Source organism: Haliotis asinina, chromosome 4, assembly GCF_037392515.1.
Source record: "Haliotis asinina isolate JCU_RB_2024 chromosome 4, JCU_Hal_asi_v2, whole genome shotgun sequence".
Classification (NCBI taxonomy): domain Eukaryota; kingdom Metazoa; phylum Mollusca; class Gastropoda; order Lepetellida; family Haliotidae; genus Haliotis; species Haliotis asinina.
In genome coordinates, this window is record NC_090283.1 from 25,426,916 (window position 1) to 25,451,820 (window position 24,905).

The 24,905-nt window shown below is 39.1% G+C and overlaps 1 protein-coding gene across 1 annotated transcript; it reads left to right on the plus strand.

The window, feature by feature from the left end:
- The first annotated feature begins 249 nt into the window (after positions 1-249).
- LOC137282389 (uncharacterized oxidoreductase MexAM1_META1p0182-like) lies at positions 250-21,688 on the plus strand. The gene is made up of 9 exons (XM_067814134.1): positions 250-362; positions 16,429-16,559; positions 17,171-17,266; positions 18,095-18,233; positions 18,422-18,462; positions 19,960-20,029; positions 20,253-20,289; positions 21,042-21,090; positions 21,311-21,688. Exons 1-9 carry the CDS (start codon positions 329-331, stop codon positions 21,497-21,499), a joined length of 786 nt encoding a protein of 261 aa, XP_067670235.1. The 5' UTR covers positions 250-328; the 3' UTR covers positions 21,500-21,688.
- The last annotated feature ends 3,217 nt before the right edge of the window (positions 21,689-24,905 follow it).

Sequence of the window (24,905 nt, forward strand, 5' to 3'; positions counted from 1 at the left end):
CGATAACCTTCACCATGTTTATATTCCCACAATACAGATAAGTTGTAGGATGAGTGAACTAACGTGTTTGCTATGAATGAAAAAGTAGATCCAAAGTTCACAAAGTGACCTAACTGAGACGTCATCGGTTATCCAATCGTTAGAATCTCATGTGAAGTCGTTATGACACAGGTCATCTTGACACAGCGCAGGAGATTAGTATGCATCTAACTATACGTTGATCACGTGTGGAATGAATACAATTACCTCACTCGTCCCCGTGCAAGATATTACATAACAAACAGGAGATTGTGTCTCAAGACCTGTTCATAAGTTACCTGCTGCTGAGATGGCCCTGCGAGGAAAAGTTGCTATCATTACAGGTGAGACTGTTTATATACTTACAGAGGATCGGAGGCTCCTTTCACTAAGGAACCTTAACTCACATTCTGTAACATTCCATGAAGTTTACCTTAGACTTGCAGTGCTAAAGAATGGGCGTTATGTTTAACCTTAGTTAAAGTTGTCTTGTGAAAGGAGCCCCTGCTTTTGGTGGTTTTTAATCCCCGACTATTCATATGTCAGCAAATAATGCATGTTATAAGAAATGAGAAAATCGGGTCGTGAAGTTCGAGCATTTGTTGAAGGTCACATGCAACCAAAAGGTCAAACATAATGTAAACACAGTTGTCACTTTTTCATGATATATAAAATGCATTTCTGATTCAGGAAAAACAGTCGGTTGCTGTGCACTCAAGTCTTTTTTCGTTGGCCACTGGTTCATTTGCCGATGCGCTTAGCCGGCTCTTTGTTTATGGCTTATAATCCCAATATGTGGTGATTTCAAACTGCATGTTGAAGTTGTGCATTGCATATTAGCAGTCAAAGTCAAGTCAGAGATGTTTATTGTACAAAAGGCCTCCGGCCCATATACATTAGAGTAACACACATACAATATTTGTATAATGCAATGTGTATAAGTGATTAGAGATCTGAACAGCAATCCACGATGTAGGCCGTAGATTGTGTACAAGTAGTGAAATGTGATGGACCTACAAACGTTTTATCAGACTGTTTCGTTTAATAAGAGCAGAATTGATATAATACGACAGCTATATTATTACATGCTGGGCAGTTGATGAAAGAAGTAGTTTACATATTATTCCGCTATATATTTAGTACGCAAATCTTTATACAAAGGACACACGAGTAGATAATGGATTGTTGTATACAGGCTGGAATAGCAGAAAAAAATGACGTCATCAACCACCTGCGTGACCTCATTTCGTCAATGAGCTTGGAAAACACTAACCTCATTTCACCACGACCTTGTGCGGTCCTCACGGTCATGGTTGTATTTTTAGACGCATAGCAATCCTACAGACGGTTCCATCCGATTTCCATTTTTGACTCTATAAAACCCCTTCCATTTCGGATCATGCATCAGTTTTATTCCTGAATACACATCACATCCTGGTCTCTCTCTCCCTCTTGAAAATGGAAGCCCTTTATAACCTGAGGAAGAATTATTCTAGCCTCGTGCAAACGATACAGAGAGTTCTGCAAAGCCCTAGAGGAATGCGGAGAGATACAGGCCATGTCATTGCTGCGACTGGAGACAAACAAGACCGAATATGATGATGGGTACCTATGTATGGACAGTATCCCTCTCAAACCTCAAACAAAGTTCCAAGAACGATTGAATTCCTTTCAGTCGTGGACTGTGCAGATGAAACAAAGTCCTTGTCAAATGGCACGGGCAAGATTTGTGTAGTTGCTCAGAGGAGACGCTTGCAAGTGTGTTCAGTGTAGTGTCATTCTCAAGAACTGGGACGTCGATGATGATACCTTGGTCGAGCATGAAAAGTGGTCTCCAAACTGTCCGTACTTGGCCTTGGTATTTGTACCTCAGAAAAAGATGGCCCGCTGGGGTAGTCATGTGGATGTAATGTAAAATACTGAGTGAGTGAGTGAGTGAGTGAGTTTAGTTTTACGTCGCACTTAGCAATATTCCAGCTATATGGCGACGGTCTGTAAATAATCGAGTCTGGACCAGACAATCCAGTGATCAACAACATGAGCATCGATCTGCGCAATTGGGAACCGATGACATGTGTCAACCAAGTCAGCTAGTCTGACCACCCGATCCCGTTAGTCGCCTCTTACGACAAGCATAGTCACCTTGTAAAATACTGTCTATTGTTGGAAAATATATGAATATGAGAGTATATTTGTTGTCTGTGTATAAATAGAGGTTTACTCATCTCATTGAGATCAGACAGACATTGCTTTCTAGAATGATGGTTAGGTACGTGTTGAAACATTACGAATTTTGAAGGACCATATTAATATTTCAAGACGTTGAAGAAATTCGACAAGACATGAAAGACGTAGTTTCCTGAGGACAAGTTATAGAAATAACTATCTAGTAGTGTTATGAATATTACTTCACCCTCTGTGGACGACAGACAGACTTTGGAAGAGTCTGTTCTCCAGACTCCAGATATGCCTATCGTAGCATATGTTTTGAAACCACAGTTTGTCAATGCACATAGAGATGAGGACATTGAAAATGCTTGGTTGTTCAATAGAGCATTGGCTTCATATGACTAACAGTGATACCATACCAAGCCATGGATATAATGACCACGAGGACAATCTTGCTTCATGTAGTCGTGGACCAGTGACAGTGACATTTCACCTCAAGCTGCTCCCATTTTGGTATTCATCATGAACAAGCCACGATACAAACTCTTTGTACCCGATGCTGAAAAATGGACTCCGTTTTACATGCTCAGGGCTGAAGAGAAAGGAGATCCTTATCATGCGTGGAGGAGAAAAATCTGCCATGATGCCTGTGGATCGCTTTTTGGAACTGTACGATCCAGAGTGGAAGAAAGATAAACCAAAAGAAACCTCAGAACAACCTAAGATTAATTTCGTGACTCCAACTCAACAAGCAGTCGAACAGGCGAAAGCAAAGTTGAAGAGAGAAAGGCAAAGGTTCATACAGCCAGGGGGATCTACAACGGAAGCAGTGTCAAAAAAGAAAATGAAAATAGATTTTTAGATAACCATAACTTACAACGACATTTACACGACAAGTAATGTCCTGAAATGGAACAGGGTGATTATGATCATGATGAATCATTAAGCAATGTCAACAACAGGAAAAGTAAGATGGCTGACCTCGAAGAGCAAGGTATCCGCCCAATGTGTTCACATACACGTGAGATGAATAGCGATGTACCGGATGAGAAACGCCAGCTGTACACGAAGAGAGGTTGTAGCGAGGACGTAATCCAAACCAGACTGAAAAAACTAGCCTGGATCCCGTTTAAGGAGACGTATGCTCGTTTTATTACTTTTCTGTATCATATGCAGTGGGGCCCAAAGACACAAGGAATATTAACAGAAGTAAAAGATAGCAATAATATGTATGATGATGTGTTTTCCAAATTGTACAAATACAAGGCTTGGGTGGAAGGGCTGACTGATGATCATGATGATCATGATGATCATGATGATGATTATGATGGTGATGCAGACACCCTATCTGAGACAGAGAGCAAAGGACAGGAGGATGACGAAGGACAATGCCATGTACAGTAGACTATTGGGCGTGCTTCTATCCCATAGTTTCACTCATTTGAAAACGGAGCTAATAAACCATGAAATCTATATATCTTTTGTGTTTCTTAATGTGTGGTACCCACCTTTAGTCACAAAGTGTGTGCTAAGTGGATGATCCCCAGGGAGTTGTCCTATGAGCATGGGAACATGCAACTATTTACAAGAATGCGTTGTCTGACACTTTCCTGATGGAAGTCTAAGGAATCAAACTTACACGGCTGCTATAGGGCAGAGCAAAGTTAGAACAAAAGGTATACATCACCATATGAGTATATTCAAGTTATTCATTTATGTTTGTTTAAAATGTCTTATCATGAGACTTTCAGTCAGAGCATGATTAAACCCGATTCACTAATATTTCCTGCTGGGGTATATCACCTGATTCACTAAGATATGTATATATATATTGGTGAATCGGCTTTAATCATGTTTCTGTCGACTGTTGTGAGTGTATGCGTACGAGGCTGGGCAAAAAAATAGTGAATCGTTTGAACACCGATTTCGCGGGCGTTTTTTCATCGCGATTTTTGTTCAACTTTATAGGTCGAATTGGCATGTTTCATGATTTGTTTTTATAAGTATATACCGAAAAGTATCAGATTCTGCAAAGTTGTGTTTAATGTTGTATGTGACCTTTAATAAACACATAGTTCGTCCTCGTACATTACAGTGATCGGACCAGAAAGTACACCGATTGACAACGAAAGTCTAATGCTGTCACTTTTGTAGCATAAAATATATTTTCAAAGACAATTCTCGTTACTTCGTTTATTTTACTCGTTGCTTCGAGTATTTTCTCGTTATTTCAATAACCTTCTCGTTACTTTGAGTATTTTCTCGTTATTTCAAACATGTTTTCGTTCCTTCGATTAATTTCTCGTTACTTCGAGAATTTTCTCGTTACTTCAAGCTCCAGTTAAAAACTTGAAATTTCGAGTATTTTCTTCTTACTTCCGGTTTCTTTCAAAAACTTGAAATTTCGAACATTTTCGCGTTGCTTCAAGTTTCAGTCAAAACTTGAAATTTCGAGTATTTACTCGTTGCTTCGATTCTTTTCACTTAATTTCTAAGTTGGATGAAGCTAGCATGTACATTTTAGGAGATCTGCTCCGAGCAAGATGACATCCTCATAGTCACAGCCTAAGTCACGTGTCCATGGATACAACAAAAAATAAAATTCATATTTGAGTATAACCATCAAATGCCACATCTATGGATCATGCGTGATATATGTGCCAAATTCGATGAAGCTAGTATGTATAGTTCAAGGAAATCTGCTCCGAACAGCATGATATCCTCATATCCAAAGTCACATATGGGTGGAAAATTCCAAGTCTAATTAAGTTATCACGAATAGTTTAGGAAATATGCTCCTGACGGTATCGAGCCCCCAAAAGACAGACCACTTAAAACAACGCATTTTATGGTTGGTTGCAAAAGGCTTAATTAAGGTGTACCGTTGAAACTTGTGGCATGTGCCTTGATAAAAAAGACATTAGTTTTAAAAATGGTTATACGACCTCTGGCCTCTGGCCACAACTTTAAGTGTTATTGAAAATGTTCATTTAATATTTTCAAGAAAACTGCTTCGCTACATGTTGTATGTGGAGAGTGGAAGCAATTCGTACTGATTTTAATACCAAAATGGTATGCTTTTTGAGCAAATTGAGTTCAGTCAAAGCTATCTAATATATGGTATCATTTCATAGTTAACTCTCAGTTGCGGTTCACTCCCAAATGATGGATCTCCTGTAAGATAAACTCATTGAGTACACAAATTAGCTCAGCCATGCTCTTCATTCCAATTCCATTAATAAGTTAACCCGGAGTCAGTATATAGTATAGTGAGTACAGTGAGTTAGACCAGTTTGTTCAATCTTGGAATTCAAACAATACTCAATCATCAAAAGGATTTCATTTCACAATGTATGAAAATGCACTTATTCCATTAACCTTACAAAGTAGAATTTCACTGACAAACTTTAGGACAACAAATCATAGGTTACCAATGGAAACATGGCGCTGTCTGAATGCTTTGAAAGAAAGTCGATTTTGTAATCTTTGCAGTCAATCCATATGTGACGAATTCCATGTTTTACTAATATGCCCACCACTTGTCGAACAACGAATATCATTTTTAACAAAATATTTATGTGTGAATCCCTCTATCTGTACATGTATTTTTCTCATGAAATGTGATTATCAACCACTCACTCTGAAATTATCCAGATATATGGAACACTGTGCCCTTTCAAATGATATCATTATATTTAATTATACTTGTGTGTTCTATGTTTCACCTTTTGTGTTTTTGAGAAAAGAATAAAAATTCTGTTTTGTTGTTCTACCAGTCACTGCAGAGTATAGAACAACACATTTCCATCTTTCTTAGTTTACTGGTAATTAGAGTGAAAAGTAGTCGAGAACTGATTTGTTTGAGAAGCTGAGAATGTTCTTGACTACTTTATTTTGTGTCTTTGATGCAATAGATCTTCATATAGAACTGATAATTCATTACATGAATTTAAAAAAGTATACTCTATATATTACATATCTTGGCACATGTTATTATTATCAGCTTAATTAAGCCTTAAGGAAACTACCCTAAAGTATGTTGTTTTAAGCGGTCTGTCTTTTGTGAGGTCTGCCTTATGGGAAGATACCGTGGTTGCCAGGCTGCGCATCCTCTCTATTGAACTGAAAGTTTGTTTTATGACCACTGAAACGCGGGTGGTGTAGGGTGTGTGTGACAATGAGGATGTCATCTTGCTCGGAGCAGATCTACTAAAATATACATGCTAGCTTCATCAAACTTAGAAATTAAGAAAAAATAAAATCGAAGCAACGAGTAAATACTCGAAATTTCAAGTTTTTGACCAAACGTGAAGCAACGAATAAATACTCGAATTTTCAAGTGTTTGAAAGAAACTTGAAGCAACGAGAAAATACTCGAAATTTCAAGTTTTTGACTGAAATGTGAAACGACGAGAAAATTCTCGTAACAGCGAGAAATTAATCGAAGGAACAAATAATGCTTGAAATAACGAGAAAATACTCGAACTTTCAAGTTTTTGAAAGAAACTTGAAGTAACGAGAAATTAATCGAAGCAACGAAAAACATAATTGGAAATAACGAGAAAATACTCGAAGCGACGAGTAAGTAACTGAAATAACGAGAATTGTCTTTGAAAAATAAGATTTTATGCTACAAAAGTGGCAGCATTAGGCTTTCGTAATTGACCTTGTGAGCTGTGACCAAGTGTGTTGACGTGCGGAGCCGCAAATCAACCGAATAAATCAGCCAAGCCTATGATGTCAGTGAGGAAAACCGCTAACCAAATGGATTACTGTTGTGCGTGGTGCCTCTGTGGGCGGTGTTAATGTTCGTTGTGATAATTGTTTCGCTATTCTGGAATGGATGATGTTTGTCTAGAAACTGGTGCAGTTTGATTCTGATTCTATTCCTTTTTGGGATGCTCAGATCGTTTGTGGGGGTGAATAGGATGTATCGAGGATGTCTATAGTCTATAGTTGTGCTATGCTGCTGTTGTCCGGAGTAGGTTTCATTCTGGCGTGGTAGTCTCCTTAATTGGCAAAAGATCAAAATCTACCTTAGTGACACATGCGCTGCAATGGAATCTTTAATAATGGTATATAAAAAATTCTGCACATATACTAAAAGTAAACATCCAGCCACCTACGTCTATAAGACAGTAATTATTATCATTAAAATACACATAATATTAATAAAGTGAAACAGGGTGACCCGTGGAGGCAAGATAACGTGACTATGGCTTAATATTCTGTGAAAGTTGACCGGCCCCTGTCGTTCCATTCCAGTTGAGTAAGCCATCCTTGATGATCCAGCATTAATAAACAAAATTTTGCTGTTTAAAATTCGGATTGGAAAATAGTTGAAATGCTTCAGACTGGAAGTTTCCATGCAGAAATTAACTTAAGAACTTTGTTATTCCATGAACTTCTAAATACATGCATAAAAGAACACTTGGAGTTAAATGGATATGACTATATTCGTCATCTAAATGTGGCTCAGACCAAAGTCTTAGGATTACAAAGCACCCGTGGCGAGCCACCTCCTCGTGGTGGGTGCTAGGTAATGATGAGAGTTCGCCAACAACCCCGTTGTAGACCTGTGGGCATATTTGGTCCACCAACCCGTTTGCCGTGGTTTGCGGCCCTGTGTGGGTCCATCAGGAACAGCCAGCCCAAACCATGACACTACCTCCTCCTGGATGTTTCCCTGGTGATATGCTGCTCCTCTTCATCTCCAGACTCGCGCACGACCGTCTGTAACGTGTAGGAAGAACCGGCTTCCGTCGGGCCAATGAATGCGCCGCCATGATCTAATGTTCCGCCATGATCTAATGTTCCACCCCTGCCTTGCTGTGCACCAATTTAGACGATCCAGTTTGTGCCTGAGGGTCAGTAGTGGTCTTCTGATAAGACATCTTGCTCTCAGACCTGCAGCATGAAGATATCTGTGGATAGTCTTTGGAAAGAGCGCCATAGGTTCAGTAGCTGCACACTGTTGAGGAATGGATTACGCCTAGCCATTCGAACCTATGCTCTGTCCTCCCTGGCATCTGTTTTCCGTAGCCTCGGTGTCCTGGATCGGTCCTTAACCTCTCCTGTGGCAACATGTTTGGCAATTAACCTGCTATTCGTCGTGTGGCTTAGATTCAATTCTCGGCCAATAGCAAGGCATGACACCATACATGACACCATACAATGCATACCAATGATCTGCCATCTTTGTCCTATGGACAGCTTGGGTGCCATTTTAACCGAAAAGTCTCTCGGAAAACGCACTAATTTATCTGAGGGTAAACAAGCATGTTCATGTTGAGATGGTGGCCTGTTACCCGTGCGTTTCACGTACACGTGAATTTCCCCAAGGTGCATGCTTTAGGCAGAAAGTATGCACAGAACAATGCTTTTTTCATAGAGACCTATCGTAAAGATCATCACTGGAAAAATTGTTAAATTAGGGTAAGTTTTGATGAGGTGTATAGTTTAAATAAATTCAAAATTTTACATGCTAAAGCCCGGCGTACTTATAAACAGAATAAACGTCAATCTTGGAAAAATTATGTGTCAAAATAAATTCCAAGGTATGTCCTTAATTATGTCCAAGGTATGGAGTATGGTCCAAAAAAAATAAATGGTAAAGGTACTAAATCTGGCATCCATCGTCTCAAACATGGAGTGAGTGAGTGAGTGAGTTAATATTTAACGTCACATCGGCAATATCTCAGCCATATCGTGACGAGAACATTTAATACAAAAATGAAATATATATCTATTATAAAATCTGTCAGCGAAGGACAGTAAAACAACTAGGATATCACAGATTAGAATATAAAACTAGTAACTATACCTAAAACAATTTATCTATACAGGACAATACAATGTAAAAATGGGCTATATATTGCTAACAGCTGAAGGTAGATCACCATACTAGGGACCATGGGGACTTACAGTACTTTTGCTACCTGCATGGACCCTAGCTGGATTTACATCATTCCCTCAGCCATCAGCAATTTGTGAAATCTAGCCATAAAATAAAAATACATTTATTCTACGATTAAAAACCTGGAAATTTAGAATTTACTTTCACTGTTTGTGGACTTACGTACCCTCTCAGGAGGACAATAATTTTACAATACTTCAACCCCCTTTGAGGGTACAGCCACTAACAATTCTAATTACAAATCTAAACAACCAATAATTAAAATACATCTTTTTACAGAACATGTTATTCAAAATTCAACCAAAAGGTCAAGTTCTTTTAAAAAACCTATAATTAAATGAGAATTAATGTTTGTAAAAAGATCCTTCATTGTTTTTACTGTAAAATACTTATCCCTTGTGATGGAGAATTCAACACAGTCAAGCAGAATATGTTTGACCGTGACTCTCTCATCACAAGGGATACAAAATGGAGGATCCTCACCTTTTAAAAGGTATGCATGAGTGTATCGTGTATGGCCAATACGACATCGTCGCAAAATGACTTCCTCAAATCTGGACTGACAACCCAAGTATGTATAACCAATGTAGGGTTTTACTTCATGTAGTTTATTTATACCTACTTCAGTGTCCCACTTCTTCTGCATCAGATTACGAGTGTAAGCTCTAATGCTAGCTTTGTAGTCAGAAAAAGGAATAAGAAGTGGTGTCACAGATTTGTTGAGTGCTGCCTTAGCAGCAAGATCGGCCATTGCGTTACCGGAAATGCCTACGTGGCTGGGTAACCAACAGAAGACGATGTCGTACTGGCCAGTAGCAAGATCATTATATAATTCAATAACTTCAATTAAAAGTGGATGTTTACAAGAAAGATTTTTAATCGCCTGAAGGCAAGAAAGAGAGTCGGAATAGATAATATATTGTTTATGTTTATGGCGTCTTTGAATATATTTAAGAGCTGTTAATATGGCGTTAGCTTCTGCTGTAAAAATAGAACTGTTATCTGGTAATCTAGAAGATATTGTTCTGGATCCAATGACAGTGGCACAAGCTACTGCACCACCGTCCTTGGACCCATCTGTAAATAAGGATTTATAACTGCTATATTTATGCTTCAATTCATTATATTCTTGTTTATACTGTAATTCATTAGTTTCTGATTTTTTAAATGTGGTCAGTGTTAGGTCCACTTGGGGCCTAACCAACTGCCAAAGAGGAGAAGAAAGAAGACGGGAAGGAGCTATATTTTCCAGCTCAATGCCCGCAGCAGCAAGGAATGGTTTAATTCTTAAACCAAGAGGCGGTACAAGTGAAGATTTTTTATTGTATAAATCCTCACACAGAGGACTGAAAACACAGTTATATGCAGGGTTTGACTCACTGGAATATAATTTTGTTACATACTGTAAAGCTAATTTGATACGTCGCTGCTCAAGAGATGGCTCGTCGGCCTCAACGTACAGGCTGTCAACAGGTGAAGTTCGATAGGAGCCAAGACAAAGTCTTAGACCTTGATGGTGAACAGAATCTAAAAGTTTCAGGTTGCTTTTACAGGCTCCACCATAGACAATGGAGCCATAATCAAGTTTTGACCGGATCAGTGATCGGTAAAGTTGCAGGAGGGTAGCTTGGTCCCCTCCCCATTTAGAATTTGAAACGACTTTCAACAAGTCAAGTGCCTTCAGGCATTTAGTTTTGAGGGATTTGATATGTGGTAGAAAGGTTAAATGTGAGTCAAAAATTACTCCCAGGAACTTGGCCTCCTTCACAACTTTAATAGGGGTGCCATCTAGAGACAGTTCAGGGTCTTCATGTGGTTTATATTTACGACAAAAATGTATGCAGTTAGTTTTTGATTTAGAAAATTTGAAGCCGTTTTCAAGACACCATTTATTTATTTTGTTTAAACACAACTGCAGTTGCCGTTCAATAGTATGCATATTTTTACCTTGGCAAGAAATATTAAAATCATCCACGAAAAGCGATCCATCTATTGAATCGTTTAAAACTTTTGATAAACTATTTATCTTTATGCTAAAAAGTGTGACTGACAAAATACTGCCTTGTGGAACACCCTGATCCTGATTGGAATGATCAGACAGGGTAGAACCCACTCGAACTTGAAACTGTCTGTCATTTAAAAAGTTGGCTATAAATTGAGGTAAACGACCTCGCAAGCCGAAGTCATGTAAGTCTCTTAAAATGCCATATTTCCAAGTTGTGTCATATGCTTTTTCGAGATCAAAAAAGATAGAAACAGCATGTTGTTTATTAATTAGCGTATTTTTAACAAATGATTCTAAACGCACTAAATGATCGACAGTACTTCTGTTTTTACGGAAACCACACTGTATATCAGTTATAAGGTTATTTGTTTCCAAGTACCAAACAAGTCGATTATTTATCATGCGTTCCATGGTCTTGCAAACACAGCTAGTTAACGAAATCGGCCGATAATTGGATGGATCGGTATGATCACGTCCAGGTTTAGGTATTGGTACTACTATGGCGTCACGCCATGATGGAGGAAATTTACCCGATGTCCAAATATCATCAAAAATATTTAGGAGAGTTTCTAGGCAGGATTCTGGTAAGTGCTTCAGGAGTTGATAATGTATGTTATCAGCTCCTGTAGCAGTGTCATGAGCTTGATCAAGAGCAGTATGGAGTTCATGAATAGAAAACGTTTCATTATAATCTTCCCCATTATCAGAATTGAAATGAATAGTTTTCTTTTCTTGTTGTTTTTGATATTGCTGGAATTTTGGTACATAATTTGAAGAGGAAGAATGTTTAGCAAGGGTTTCACCCAGTTTATTAGCAATATCTGATTTATCAGTAAGCAGCTGATGTCCCTGTTTAAGATGATGGACACTAGATTTAGCACCTTTACCTTTGATTTTCTGGACCATGTTCCATACCTTGGACATAGGTGTCCGAGAATTTATTTTGGATACATAATTTTGCCAAGATTGGCGTTTGTTCTGTTTAAATGTACGCCGTGCTTTAGCATTTAAAATCTTAAATTTATTTAAATTATGCACCATAAGATGGCGACGGAAATAATGTTCAGCTTTTTTCCTTGCCTTCCTAGCTTGTTTGCACTCATTGTTGAACCATGGTTTTCTTATGTGTGGAACTACAGAGGACTTTGGTATACACTCATCAGCTATGAAATTCAGTTCATCAGAAAAGCATTTAATAGCATCGGGAACGTCAATAAAACGTTCGGGTTTAAGTTTTTCAGCACACAGGGTTTCATATAAAGTCCAGTTAGCCTTTTAAAAATTTCGTCTTGATGATGGAGGAACATCAGATGGAGTTACAGCTTTTAATATAGTAGGAAAATGGTCACTTCCACAGAGGTCATCGTGGACTGACCATTCGAATTCATTTAGTAGTTCTAAATTTGTCAATGACAAGTCGAGAGCAGAGTAGGTCCCTGTACCAGGATGTAAATATGTGCTGGAACCATCATTATAAATACATAAATCATTGTCAGAACAAAAGTCCTCCAACAATTTCCCTTTAGTGTTTATATTTACACTACCCCAGAGTGGGTTGTGCCCATTTAAATCTCCCATTATAATACAGGGTTTCGGGAGTTGGTCATATAGAGCTTGCAGATCAGTTTTGGCAAACGTCGAAGACGGCGAAATATAGACCGAGCATAGCGTAAACGCTACATGTAAAGTAATTCTCACAGCAACAGCCTGCATATTAGTATTTAGTGAAACAGGGCTTTGAATAACGTTTTGTCTGACTAGAACGGATGCCCCGCCAGTGGCTCTATCACCCGGAGGTGAAAAAGAATGATATGCATTAAAATGACGAAAGTCAAATGTATCTGTTTGTTTTAAATATGTCTCTTGGAGACATATCGCTGAAGGTGTAAAATCCTGGACTAATAGCTGTAATTCATGTAAATTTGTCCTCAGTCCTCTGCAGTTCCACTGTACAATATTTTTGGGATAAACTATCTTTTGGGGGGATTTATTGGGGATCTACCCCGCACTCTTTTGGAGGGCGACAAGCTATGTGCCCTAGAATGGACGTTTTCAGAAATGTCCATGTCTTCAAGAGATCCGTATTTATTGAACAATTGAATTTTGTTCTGTGACCCTTTAGGAGCTCTGCCACTTTGTTGTTTTGAAGCATCAGGCTTCGGCTTCGGTTTACTTTTCACCGTTTGTTGACTATCAGCTATCGATTGAGACTTTGAGTGTGACTGAGATGATAATTTGTGATCAGAAGAAGACTTTGATGTACTAGGAAGTGATTCTTCAGTCTGTGATGATATAGCAGGGTATAAAAGCTGTGGAGAATCGCAATTTACCCAAGTCAAGGTAGTCTGGCAGCCTGTAGTTGATGTTGTTTTAGAGCTAGACCCAGATGATGTTTTTGCGACTGCAGCATAACTGTCGTGAAGATCAGGTCTCTTTACCAGTTTTTTGGCCTCGGAAAAAGAGATATTTTGAGTGAATTTGATTTTATTGATCTCCATTTGCTCTTTCCAAACAGGACAGTCTTTTGAGAATGATGAGTGTTCCCCGTTACAGTTAGTGCATTTTTTGACATTACTGTTACAATCTTCTGTTGTGTGTGTCTTTTCACTGCAGTGAGCACACACAACAGACAATGTGCAAGTATTTACACCGTGCCCAAACTTTTGGCATTTGAAACACCTAAGAGGGTTTGGAATGTATGTCTCAACACTGAGGTTACAATAACCTGCCTTTAGTGATTTTGGTGCAGTAGGTAGCGAAAAATAAAACAGATAGGTGTTAGTTTGAATGGTTGTGCCATTTTGTCGGGATGAGAAACGTTTTACATTAAGTACACTCTGATCCTTCATCTCGGAGAGACGATATCTAGTTCTGACATGTCGGCCAGCAATCGCTCACGATCTCGAACAATTCCCTTGCTCATATTGAGGGTCTTGTGAGCGGAGACCGTAACGGAAATGCCAACAAAAGTTTTGGTGTTTAAAAGGTTAGTTGACTGTTGTCTTTTGGCACATTCGATCAACAGTGCACCAGAACGCAATCTTCTAATACTCTTCACATCGCCGGCAATGCCTTGGATACCTTTAGACACAGCAAAAGGGTTCAATTTTAATGGTGTCAAATCATTTGTCTCCATGATAACAAATCGTGGCCAGTAATCAATTGGTTTGGATAGTCTGAGGTCGTTGTCAACAAGGTCATTTTCAAGAGGACGTTTAGTCTTTTTGTTTGGGGTTTCGTAAGCCATGGTTTGTGTTTTAGATTTCATCATCCGAGCTCCCCACCCACCACGGAGTATCACAAGGACAATGCTAAAAACAAGTGGGTCTCCAACTTGCAGCACCAAGGATACTCGGATGATATACTCCAGCAGAAGTGTTACAATTAACAAATCCACCAGATTGGCCCATGAGCCACCGCCATCTGGCATAAGACTCTAGGCAAAAGTGCATAACATCATAGTTTAAACTGTAAACATCTTATGGGAACAATTTTGCCAAGACCAAAGGTTAACATTTTCAAATAAAATTTGTGTGATGATAAATAAATAAAAGTCCACACACAGGGCTTGGCGTGACCAGCCGATTGATAGAATCGGGCCGATTCTACCACCCGTCTAGGTGAAGTAAGGGCCGAAGTGGTGTGTTGAGCAATAGGGGCAAAATGGGTCAGCTTCCTACTGCCCTCAACCACCAGACTACCGTCCTCCACCGACACGGGACGCAACCCACGGCAAACAGGTTGCCCAATTTAGTCGCCTCTTACGACCAGCAATGGGGTGCTGTGGACACATTCTGTCCCGGGTCCACACGGGAGAAGAGCACTTAGCATTACCCAGCACCCACCACGAGGAGGTGGCTCTTCACGGGTGCCCTCAAACATGGAGAGCAATTACTTACCGAAAAATCAGATACTGAAAATAAACTGGATGAAACACTCTTCCTCTTCTAATTACGTGCCTAAGTTCCAAAAATATCAAAAACAACAAGAACAGAAAACTATGAATTTCAATTCAGATAATGGGGAAGATTATGGTGAAGTACTTTCTATTCATGATCTCCACACTGCTCTTGATCAAACACATGATACTGCTACAGGAGTTGATAACATACATTATCAACTTCTGACGCATTTACCAGAATCCTGCCTAGAAACTCTTCTAAATATTTTGATGACATTTGGACAACGGGTAAATTAACTCTCTCATTGCGTGACGCTATAGTAGTAACAATACCTAAATCTGGACTTGATCATACGGATCCGTCCAGTTATCGACCTAATTCACTAACTAGCTGCGTTTGCAAAACCATGGAACGCATGATAAATAACCGACTTGTTTGGTACTTGGAAACAAATAACCTGTATCTCAATGACAAATATCCAATGTTGTTTCCATAAAAAACAGAAGTAGTGTCGATCACCTGGTGCGTTTGAAATCCTTTGTAAAAACGCTTGATTAATACCAACAGACTGTGTCTATCTTTGTTGTACCTTGGAAAAGGCATATGGCACTACGTGAAATGTGGCATTTTAAGAGATTTACATGGCTTCGGACTGCAAGGCCGTTTGTCTCAACTTATAGCCAACTTTTTAACTGACAGACAATTTCAGGTCCGCATGGGTTCTACCCTGAGTGATCATTACAGTCATTATCAGGGTGTTCCACAAGGCAGTATTTTGTCTGTCAACTTATTTAGTATTAAGATCCAGAGTTTATCCAAGGTCTTAAATGATTCATTTAGTGGATCACTTTTTATAGATGACTTTAATATTTCTTGTCATGGTAGGAATATGCATACTATTGAACGGCAACTACAGTTGTGTTTAAATAAAATAAATAAATGGTGTGTTGATAACGGCTTTACATTTTCTAAATCAAAAACTAATTGCATAAATTTCTGGCGTAAATATAAACCACATTAAGACCCAGAACTCTTTTTAAATTGCACTCCCATCAAAGTTGTCAAGGACGCCAAGTTCTTAGGTCTGATTTTCGACTCACACTTCACTTTCCCTCCTCATATCAAATCCTTCAAAACTACGGTAAATGGCTGAAGGCACTTGATTTTTTAAAAGTCGTGTCTAATTGAAAGTGGGGAGGTGACCAGGCTACCCCTGGACATCTATACAGATCACTTCTCCGTTCGAAGCTTGATTATGGCTGTATATGGTGGAGCCTGCAAAAGCAACCTAAATCTTTTAGATTCTATCCATCATCAAGGTCTAAGACTCTGTCTTGGCTCCTTTCGAACTTCACCTGTTGACGGCCTGTACGTCGAGACTGATGAATCATCTTGAGTCATGTTAATCTTTGTTTCAGGTTCCAGTTCAGGTATTGGGGCAGGAATTGCCCTAGCGTTTGCAAAGGAAGGAGCCAAGCTGTCCTTGACTGGTAGGAACCAGAAGAACTTGGAGGAAGTGGTTAAAGATTGCAAGACGGCGGGATGTCAGGTGCTTAGAAATTATTCAAGAATGTCACCACCATCATGCACATTAAAGCATAGCTAATTTTCAAAGGCGCCTCTATTCCTTTGGATTGTGACAGCTATGTCCAGTTTGCGAATCGGGTCTGCAAGTCAATACTGGTGCAGTTTCTAATCTTCTTTCAAAACTAGTGCCAAAACGCAGTCGTGAACTTTCTTTCCTCATAGCCAAATTGAACATTATTACATTGTCAGGGGTTAAAAAATCCCATCGACGGACGATGGGGACAAGTCAGTTTTCTTACTTGTCCGTGGACTACTTGATAATTTCCACTTATGGTTTAAAACCGGAAATAAATTGGAATTCTTTTCATATCTGCGCATAATGTAGCTAATATATTTGGATATAATAGTAATTTAGCTATATCGCTATTCGAAATTTATCACTCTTCGATAAATGGTCCAGTAACCATTAACATCAAGCTTTGTGTCATAAATTCAATGCAAGTGGAAAATTAGCCAGGACAAGTGTGTTACTTTCTTGAAGGCACTTGTCCTGTGGCAAGTTGCTTTTAAAAAAATGAATCCTTGATTATGTCAAAATACTATGCCATCATGGTGATCAGTTGTCTATTTTAGGATGTTCTGACAAACGTGGGTGACATCACGCAGGATGCCTTCAGAAGGACTCTCGTTGACACAACCAAGAAGAAGTTCGGGAAAATAGACATACTGGTGATTAGACTTCGGGTTTTGCTGAATCGCTAGAAGACCTAAGAATACGTACTGTCTGTGGTATCACGATGGTTGTGTTTTTATTGTTTGACACTGGAAATCTGCAGGGCCACCTATGTGTAATCGATCCGCAACCAGTCACGTTCGACTTAAGTTATGAACGGGTCAAAACTGTTTGCGGCCATAACAAAAGCCATATAACATCAACATGTAGATATAGGGTTGAAATGTAATGACTGATATTGCTTGATTAACACCGATATAAACTATGGCTTCTTCCCATGACGGGAATACAACATAGTGTGGTTGATTGTTTAAGCAACGATCCATGCTGTAGGGATACTGTGAGATGCATTTACCACAGTAACTGATTCTGAACATCCGTTCCATTAAATCGCCTCACTGCACAAACACGGGTCACATGGACTTCACCTCAAACGGCAATATTCATGGGATGCTAATGAAGATCTGATGTCAAGAGGACGCCAATGTGTCGTATGAATACAGATACACTGTAATGAGGACCTAATCAACTAAATCACGACAGCTTTAAATAAGAATGCATACATTTGTCACAACAAGGTATTTCATCTTCGGTGAGACGCGCAGATGATTCAACCATTAATGGTTCATAAAATGCTTGATGATCAGTGAATAATTCATGGATAAGGTGTCATAATATCTTGACGACTTGGGACGTTCCTCATATTGTCAATCATTGGGTTTTATGGACTCGAATATTTACAAGCAAACGCCTTTTTTGCGTACATAGTATGATGTTATCCAAAACGGAAACAAACAAATAAATTGTCATATATCTGTGTTTAGGTGAACAATGCTGGGATATTACTCATCAATTCGCTGATATCAGCGACTAAAGAAGAGTACGATACAACGATGGCTGTAAATTTGGAAGCACCATTGTTTCTAACACAGTTAGTTGTACCACATTTGATTGAAACTAAAGGTACCTTTCCATGCACAAATTGATCATTGTTCACAGTTTCAGTGAAAACATAGTGAAAAGAAACGTCTTTTGAAAACTAATTCTAACAACTGTAAAATGTAAAACATGATATTTCAGCTTTCGTCCCGAAGATCTTAAGTTTGTACATTCTCATTAGGATTTAGTTTCATCCGATCTTTTTGTTTCAGGAAACGTGGTCAATAATTCGAGTTGCGTCACGACTATGATTGTGAGTGTAATGTTGACGAATTCATAGCCTGTGAAACTAAAACCCTTTACACCACATGTAGTTCGTCATGTTTTCACATTAAGCTAAGATGATATGTAACAAGATTAGTGGTGGGTGTTTAAAGCGAAAGTCGTAGGCAAAGAAAGTGTACACTTTATATTTCGTACTTTTGGCAAAGTTGTTCAAGTGAGTAAAACCCTTTTAGGACGAATCGTTTCGTCCATACTCTGACAAATCATGCGCTGAAACAGAGCATGTTGGTTGTGTAGGAGCACGTCAATAGCGAAAAACGGCATCTCGAAGATTTTGCAAAATGCTTGTCGAGAACTGGTATAAAAAGGTAGCGAAGACGTGGCCATTTCAGATGACAGAAAACCACCGACATTATTCCACGGGTAACAGCAAGGTAGAGAGAGGCACTGTAAACGGTTCTAGGCGTCATGAGTCGACGTACCGTGCTACGACGTCTGGGTGCAGCAGGTGTCAGAACTCGACATCCTCAGTGAAAAGTTGATCCAGAATGATTGTTGTCGTAGGTTACAGTGGGCAAGCCCTGGCTAGTATGAAACTGGCAGCGAGTGTTTTTTACAGTCGAAACAGACCATATCCCACAATCATGGCCGGGTGCAAGTATACCGTCTCAAGGAAGAAAGACTAGCGCCGAACTGCGTCCATGAGGATTTAGTGTTAGGGGGCGGTTTGGTGGTGTGGGGAAGAATTTGTGGGAATCAACCTACACGTGGAACGTGAACACTCAGAGATACGGAGATGACATGTTTCAACTCGTGGCAATACCATTTCTTCGCCAGCAACAACAGGGAACACTTGGGCAGTACAACAACGCCAGGTCCCACACGAAGCGAATTGTCCTGAAATTGAACGCCCAGAATACCCAAGTTCTTCCATGGCCAGCACGCTCACCTGACTTATAACCCATAGAACACTTGTAGGATCACCTGAATCACCAACGAACCGACCAGAAGTTGCAGACACTCTCAGGGACGAGTGGAATAGCATTCTGAATGACATCATTTGTCGTCAATGAGACGGCGAGTCTCGGCGTGAATTGCTGCTAGAGGTGGTCACACTCATTACTAAGGATGCGTATGCGTCAGGGAGACGTGAAATAACTGAGACATTCCATGACTGACCTTGTTGTAACTTTGAACTACGCTATTCCTTCCGTCACATGGCAGGCGCTTTTCATCTGTGATGAGTTTCTCATAGACAGAGTTGGTGCATTGTCCCAAATGCTGCCGTCACTAAATGTATTATAACATAAGAAGCATTGTATGTTTCGCTTTGTTTTTTTTTCTATCATTAATAAGGTTGGTCAATTTACTTTTGCACAGTAGTTTAGCAACATCAGATTCTTCCTTTTAAAATATAATTTTATAATCATGATTTTAATTTAGGTCAACACGCTGCTTCTGTTATTTTCGTATATTATGCAAATGTTTTCGATCAAATTTCTAATCTTCCTCGTCTCGTCTGCAGATGCCAAAGGATGGTCTTTACACCATGTCAAAAGCGGCTCTGGACATATTTACAAGATACCTTGCTCATGGTTAGTTTTTTACCTCTTCCAAAACTTAGTATGGCCAACTCTTTAGGCTGCTGTAGTTTTCTGTGGAGCATTTTGTCGTAGGAGAATCCAGTGATAGATAACATGGTGAACCGAACTACTCGTCAATACATATGTTCGTCTGTGAAGCATAATCTTTTATCATTAATGCTTTGAAAACTTTACTAAGCTTTGTAAAACATGGACCATGGATTTCCTTCCACAGAACTGGTGTCCCATGGGGTACGTGTCAATGCAATCAAGTAAGTAAACTCAGGAGATTTTATGTTTAGTGTTGATTCTTTTCATATTTGTAGAACCGAGTAATATGCACCCACACAACCGCTTTTGCACGGGGAACGTGTCAGTGCTATCATTTCAATGAAGAACACCCTGAAACGCAAACACATCTCCGTACCGATTGTTTCATGTAGATGTATTATAGTTCGGTTGAATAACTTGAGTTACGGCCACAATGTGTTCTATGACATGTGTTTACTTTTTTATGCGGTGTCCGTTACTGGAGTCAACAACAGACAATCATTATACACCAAAGGGTTACAACTGTTTCACGAAAATCACTACATAAATATACACTGTACATGGAATAACTTAGGAAAGATGAAACTGGTGTAAAAGAAGTAGCTTCATGACATGTCAGTAAATCAGTTGAGCAAATCAATGAAGCACGTGTCTTTGTGTAAGTTTCTTTTTGGAAAATGATCTGTATTTCAAATAAATCAAGGAATAGGAATAGCTGACATTGTGAAAAGAAAAGCGTTTTAAAATGTTGCAAATGAGTATCACATCCACAAAATGGAAAGTTGTATTTTTTCATTTGGGGCTGTTATAGATTCGGTTATGCTTTACTCCTTGCTGTCATTCCATATTCTCTTTCCTGTTGTTTTTATAATTTGTGACACACTGTGACAGTTGTATTCAGATTAAGTGTTGCATTTCCTGTAATGGTGCGTTCATTTTGATATATGTATCTTCTGTTGTTTCATTGTTTCAGCCCTGGATATGTACCCAGTCAATTAGGTTCAGAGGTGATGACTGATGAGGTAGGTGCCTTTAACCCACCAAATCTTGTGTGGAAACCTGTGATTGATAGCATGAACCAATGAGTGACGTGTCTAGAAAACAACACTCAACCTCGCTTACTACAAGAAGTCACAGACTTCCCTAGTGGGATGGGGTAACGCCTGGTGACCATATAGTACTCTCTGATTACACTCTATATACTACACCATTTCTCTCATTCATTTATGGTCTCTGTTTCAGTTAAATGCAACGCCAATTGGTCGAGGAGCTACCCCTGAAGAAATTGGTCACATTGTGGTCTTTCTAGCCTCGGATAAAGCAGCTTTTGTGACTGGAGAGTGTTTCAGGGCCGATGGGGGGTTGTCAATGACCACCACAAACAAGGTTGAGGTTGAGGCCTATGCGGATCCACCAGTACGAAACATTTAAGAATGGAGCAAGCATATTCACCCGGGAGACAAATGTTAGTGGATTCTGACAAATGACTTCTACTTTTTATAATTGTTTAAAATAATCGGAAATACTTCAATGAATACATTACCGCCTGACGCATTTGAACACAGTCTGCAAGCTATTGTCAAACTTAGGGTTAGAGAAATAAACATATGCACTCTGTTATCCATTCTTTTTTCGGGCTATGCAATGGAGCAGAGGTGAATGAAGGGGAGCTACAAATGCCCTATCCCTTCCGGTCATTGTTGATTATCAGCATTTCATAAAAGTGATTTCTGTGTGCTATTGGTTGTAGAATATTGGTTACCAACTCCATGAAGGTAGTCTCAGTGAGGTGCATCCACTAAGAGATATTCAGTACTTAGACGATTAATAGATAAATCGCTGTCATACAGGAATTTCAAATATGTCTTCTTGCTACACAAGTGCTTGCATGGCCTTAAGAGATCGATGCGTGTGTGTTTTAGTTTGACAAGCAAGTGAGAAAATTAATGTCATTCCCAAACCGAAACATGAGTCTGCTTAACCTGTTCAGTTCAGACATTGACCTACCTTTCAGCCGATCTGAATTTTCTCGTGTGAAAGTGTCCCTATGGATGAGGTCCTAAAATGATTCACAATGTATGTGACTCACTGGTTATACCTGTTATGTGTTTTTTTTCTATTTCAACTGGAAACGAGACATGTGTTTGGTTTGTAGCGCAACTTTTAGCAATCTTCCATCAATAACGCCGCGGGGAACACCAGAACTGGGTTTCATACATTGTACGCATACAGGGAATCAAACCCGGGTTTCCGGCTTGCCGAGCAAACGCTTTAACCACTAACCTTCCCGAGCGCACCTTCTCGCAAGAGGAAGATGGATGAAGATTTATCATAATCAACAGAAATGTGTTGATATGCAATGTAGAGTGAGTGAGTGGGTGAGTTAATATTTAATGTCACATCGGCAATATTTCAGCCATATCGTGACGAGAACATTTTGATACTGAAACGAAATATGTATAAATTATGAAAACCTGTCGTCAAGGATAGTAAAACAACTAGAATATCACAGTTGCAGTTATAACTAGTGTGGAGAATTAAAAAAAAACAATTTGGACAATACAATATAAAATACGGCCTGTAGATCGCCAACAACTGAAGGTAGATCACCATACTGGGGGCCATGGAGACTTACAATACCTTTGCTACCTGCATGGACCCCAGATGGATTTATACCATCCCCTCAGCCATTGGCGATAATACTGAAATTTAGCCATTGTTAAAAACAACAAATATACTACGATTAAAAGTTTGGTCGTATTAAATTTACATAGAATGTTTTGGACTTATGTACCCTCTCAGGAGGACACTTTACAATACATTACAAAATTAGCATCTAATGAGTCTAATCCCGCATTTAATTGTGTCTTTAATCCTCTCTATGAGGATTTGTATAACAAAACGTCTTCCCTTCTTTGCCTCTTGGGCTCAGAATTAAGCCATTTCTTGCTGCTTCTAGCATTGAGCTGGAAAATATAGCTCCCTCCCGTCTTCTTTCTTCTCCTTGGCAGTTGGTTAGGCCCCAAGTTGACCTAACATTAACTACATTTAAAAAAATCAGACACCAATGAATTACAGTACAAACAAGAATATAATCAATTGAAACATAAATATAACAATTACAAATCCTTATTTGCAGATGGATCCAAGGACGGTGGCGCAGTTGCTTGTGCTACTGTCATTGGATCCAGAACAATATCTTCTAGATTACCAGACAATAGTTCTATTTTTACAGCAGAAGCTAACGCCATATTAACAGCCCTTAAATATATTCAAAGACACCCGAAACGTAAATAGTATATAATATATTCCGACTCTCTTTCTTGCCTTCAGGCTATTAAAAAATATTTCTTGTAAACATCCACTTTTAATTGACATTATTGAATTGTATAATGATCTTGCTACTGGCCAATACGACATCGTCTTCTGTTGGTTACCCAGCCATGTTGGAATCTCTGGTAACACATTGGCTGACCTTGCTGCTAAAGCAGCACTCAACAAATCTGTGACACCACTGCCTATTCCTTACAGTGATTACAAAGCAACCATTAGGTGTTATATCCGTGACCTGATGCAGAAGAAGTGGGACACCCAAATAGGTAGAGATAAATTACATGAGATAAAACCTTACATTGGTTATACCCACTTGGGTTGTCAGTTGAGATTTGAAGAGGTTATTCTACGACGATGTCGTATTGGACACACTAGATGTACTCATGCGTCCCTGTTAAAAGGTGAGGATCCTCCATTTTGTATCCCTTGTGATGAGAGAGTCACAGTCAAGCATATCCTGCTTGACTGTGTTGAATTCTCCATCACAAGGGATATGTATTTTACAGTTAAAACAATGAAGGATCTTTTTAGCAGCGTTAGTTTTCATTTAATTCTTGGTTTTTTAAAAGAAATTGATTTTTTGATGGAATTTTGAGCAATATGTTTCTGTAAAAAGATGTATTTTGATAACTGGTAGTTTGGATTCGTAACTAGAATTGTTAGTGGCTGTACCCTAAAAGGGGGTTGAAATATTGTAAAATTATTGTCCTCCTGAGAGGGTACGTAACTCCAAAAACATTGATAGTACATTTAATTCTACCAGGGCTTTTAATCGTAGTATTCCTGTTGTTTTAATTTTTGGCTAGCATATTGTACACTCGCCAGCAGCTGAAGGGATGGTGTACATCCAACTAGGGTCCATGTAGGTAGCAAAGGTACTGTAAGTCCCCATGGTCCCTAGTGTGGTGATCTACCTTCTGTTGTTGGCGATCTATAGCCTGATTTTATAGTGTATTGTCCAAATGGTTATGTTGTTTTTAACTTTCCATGCTAGTTTTAATTCCATTTGTGATATTCTAGTTGTTTTACTGTCCTTCGTTGACAGGTTTTATAGTAGACATATAATTGATTGTATAGTGAGAGTATAGTTTTGTGATATATTGTAAAGATAATTTGATACGGCGTTGCTGAAGAGATGATTCATCGGCCTCAACGTAAAGACTGTCAATAGGTGAAGTTCGGAAAGACCCAAGACAAAGTCTTAAACCTTGGTGGTGGACAGAATCCAGAAGTTTAAGATTGCTTTTGCAGGCTCCACCATACACGATGGAGCCATAATCAAGTTTAGAACGTACGAGTGATCGATATAGATGGAAAAGGGTAGCTTGATCCCCTCCCCATTTAGAATTTGAAACCACTTTCAATAAGTCAAGTCCTTTCAGGCATTTAGTTTTAAGAGGTTTAATATGCGGTAAAAAACGTTAAATGTGAGTCAAAGATTAGACCCAAGAACTTGCCTTCCTTCACAACTTTAATAGGGGTGCCATCTAGAGACAGTTCAGGG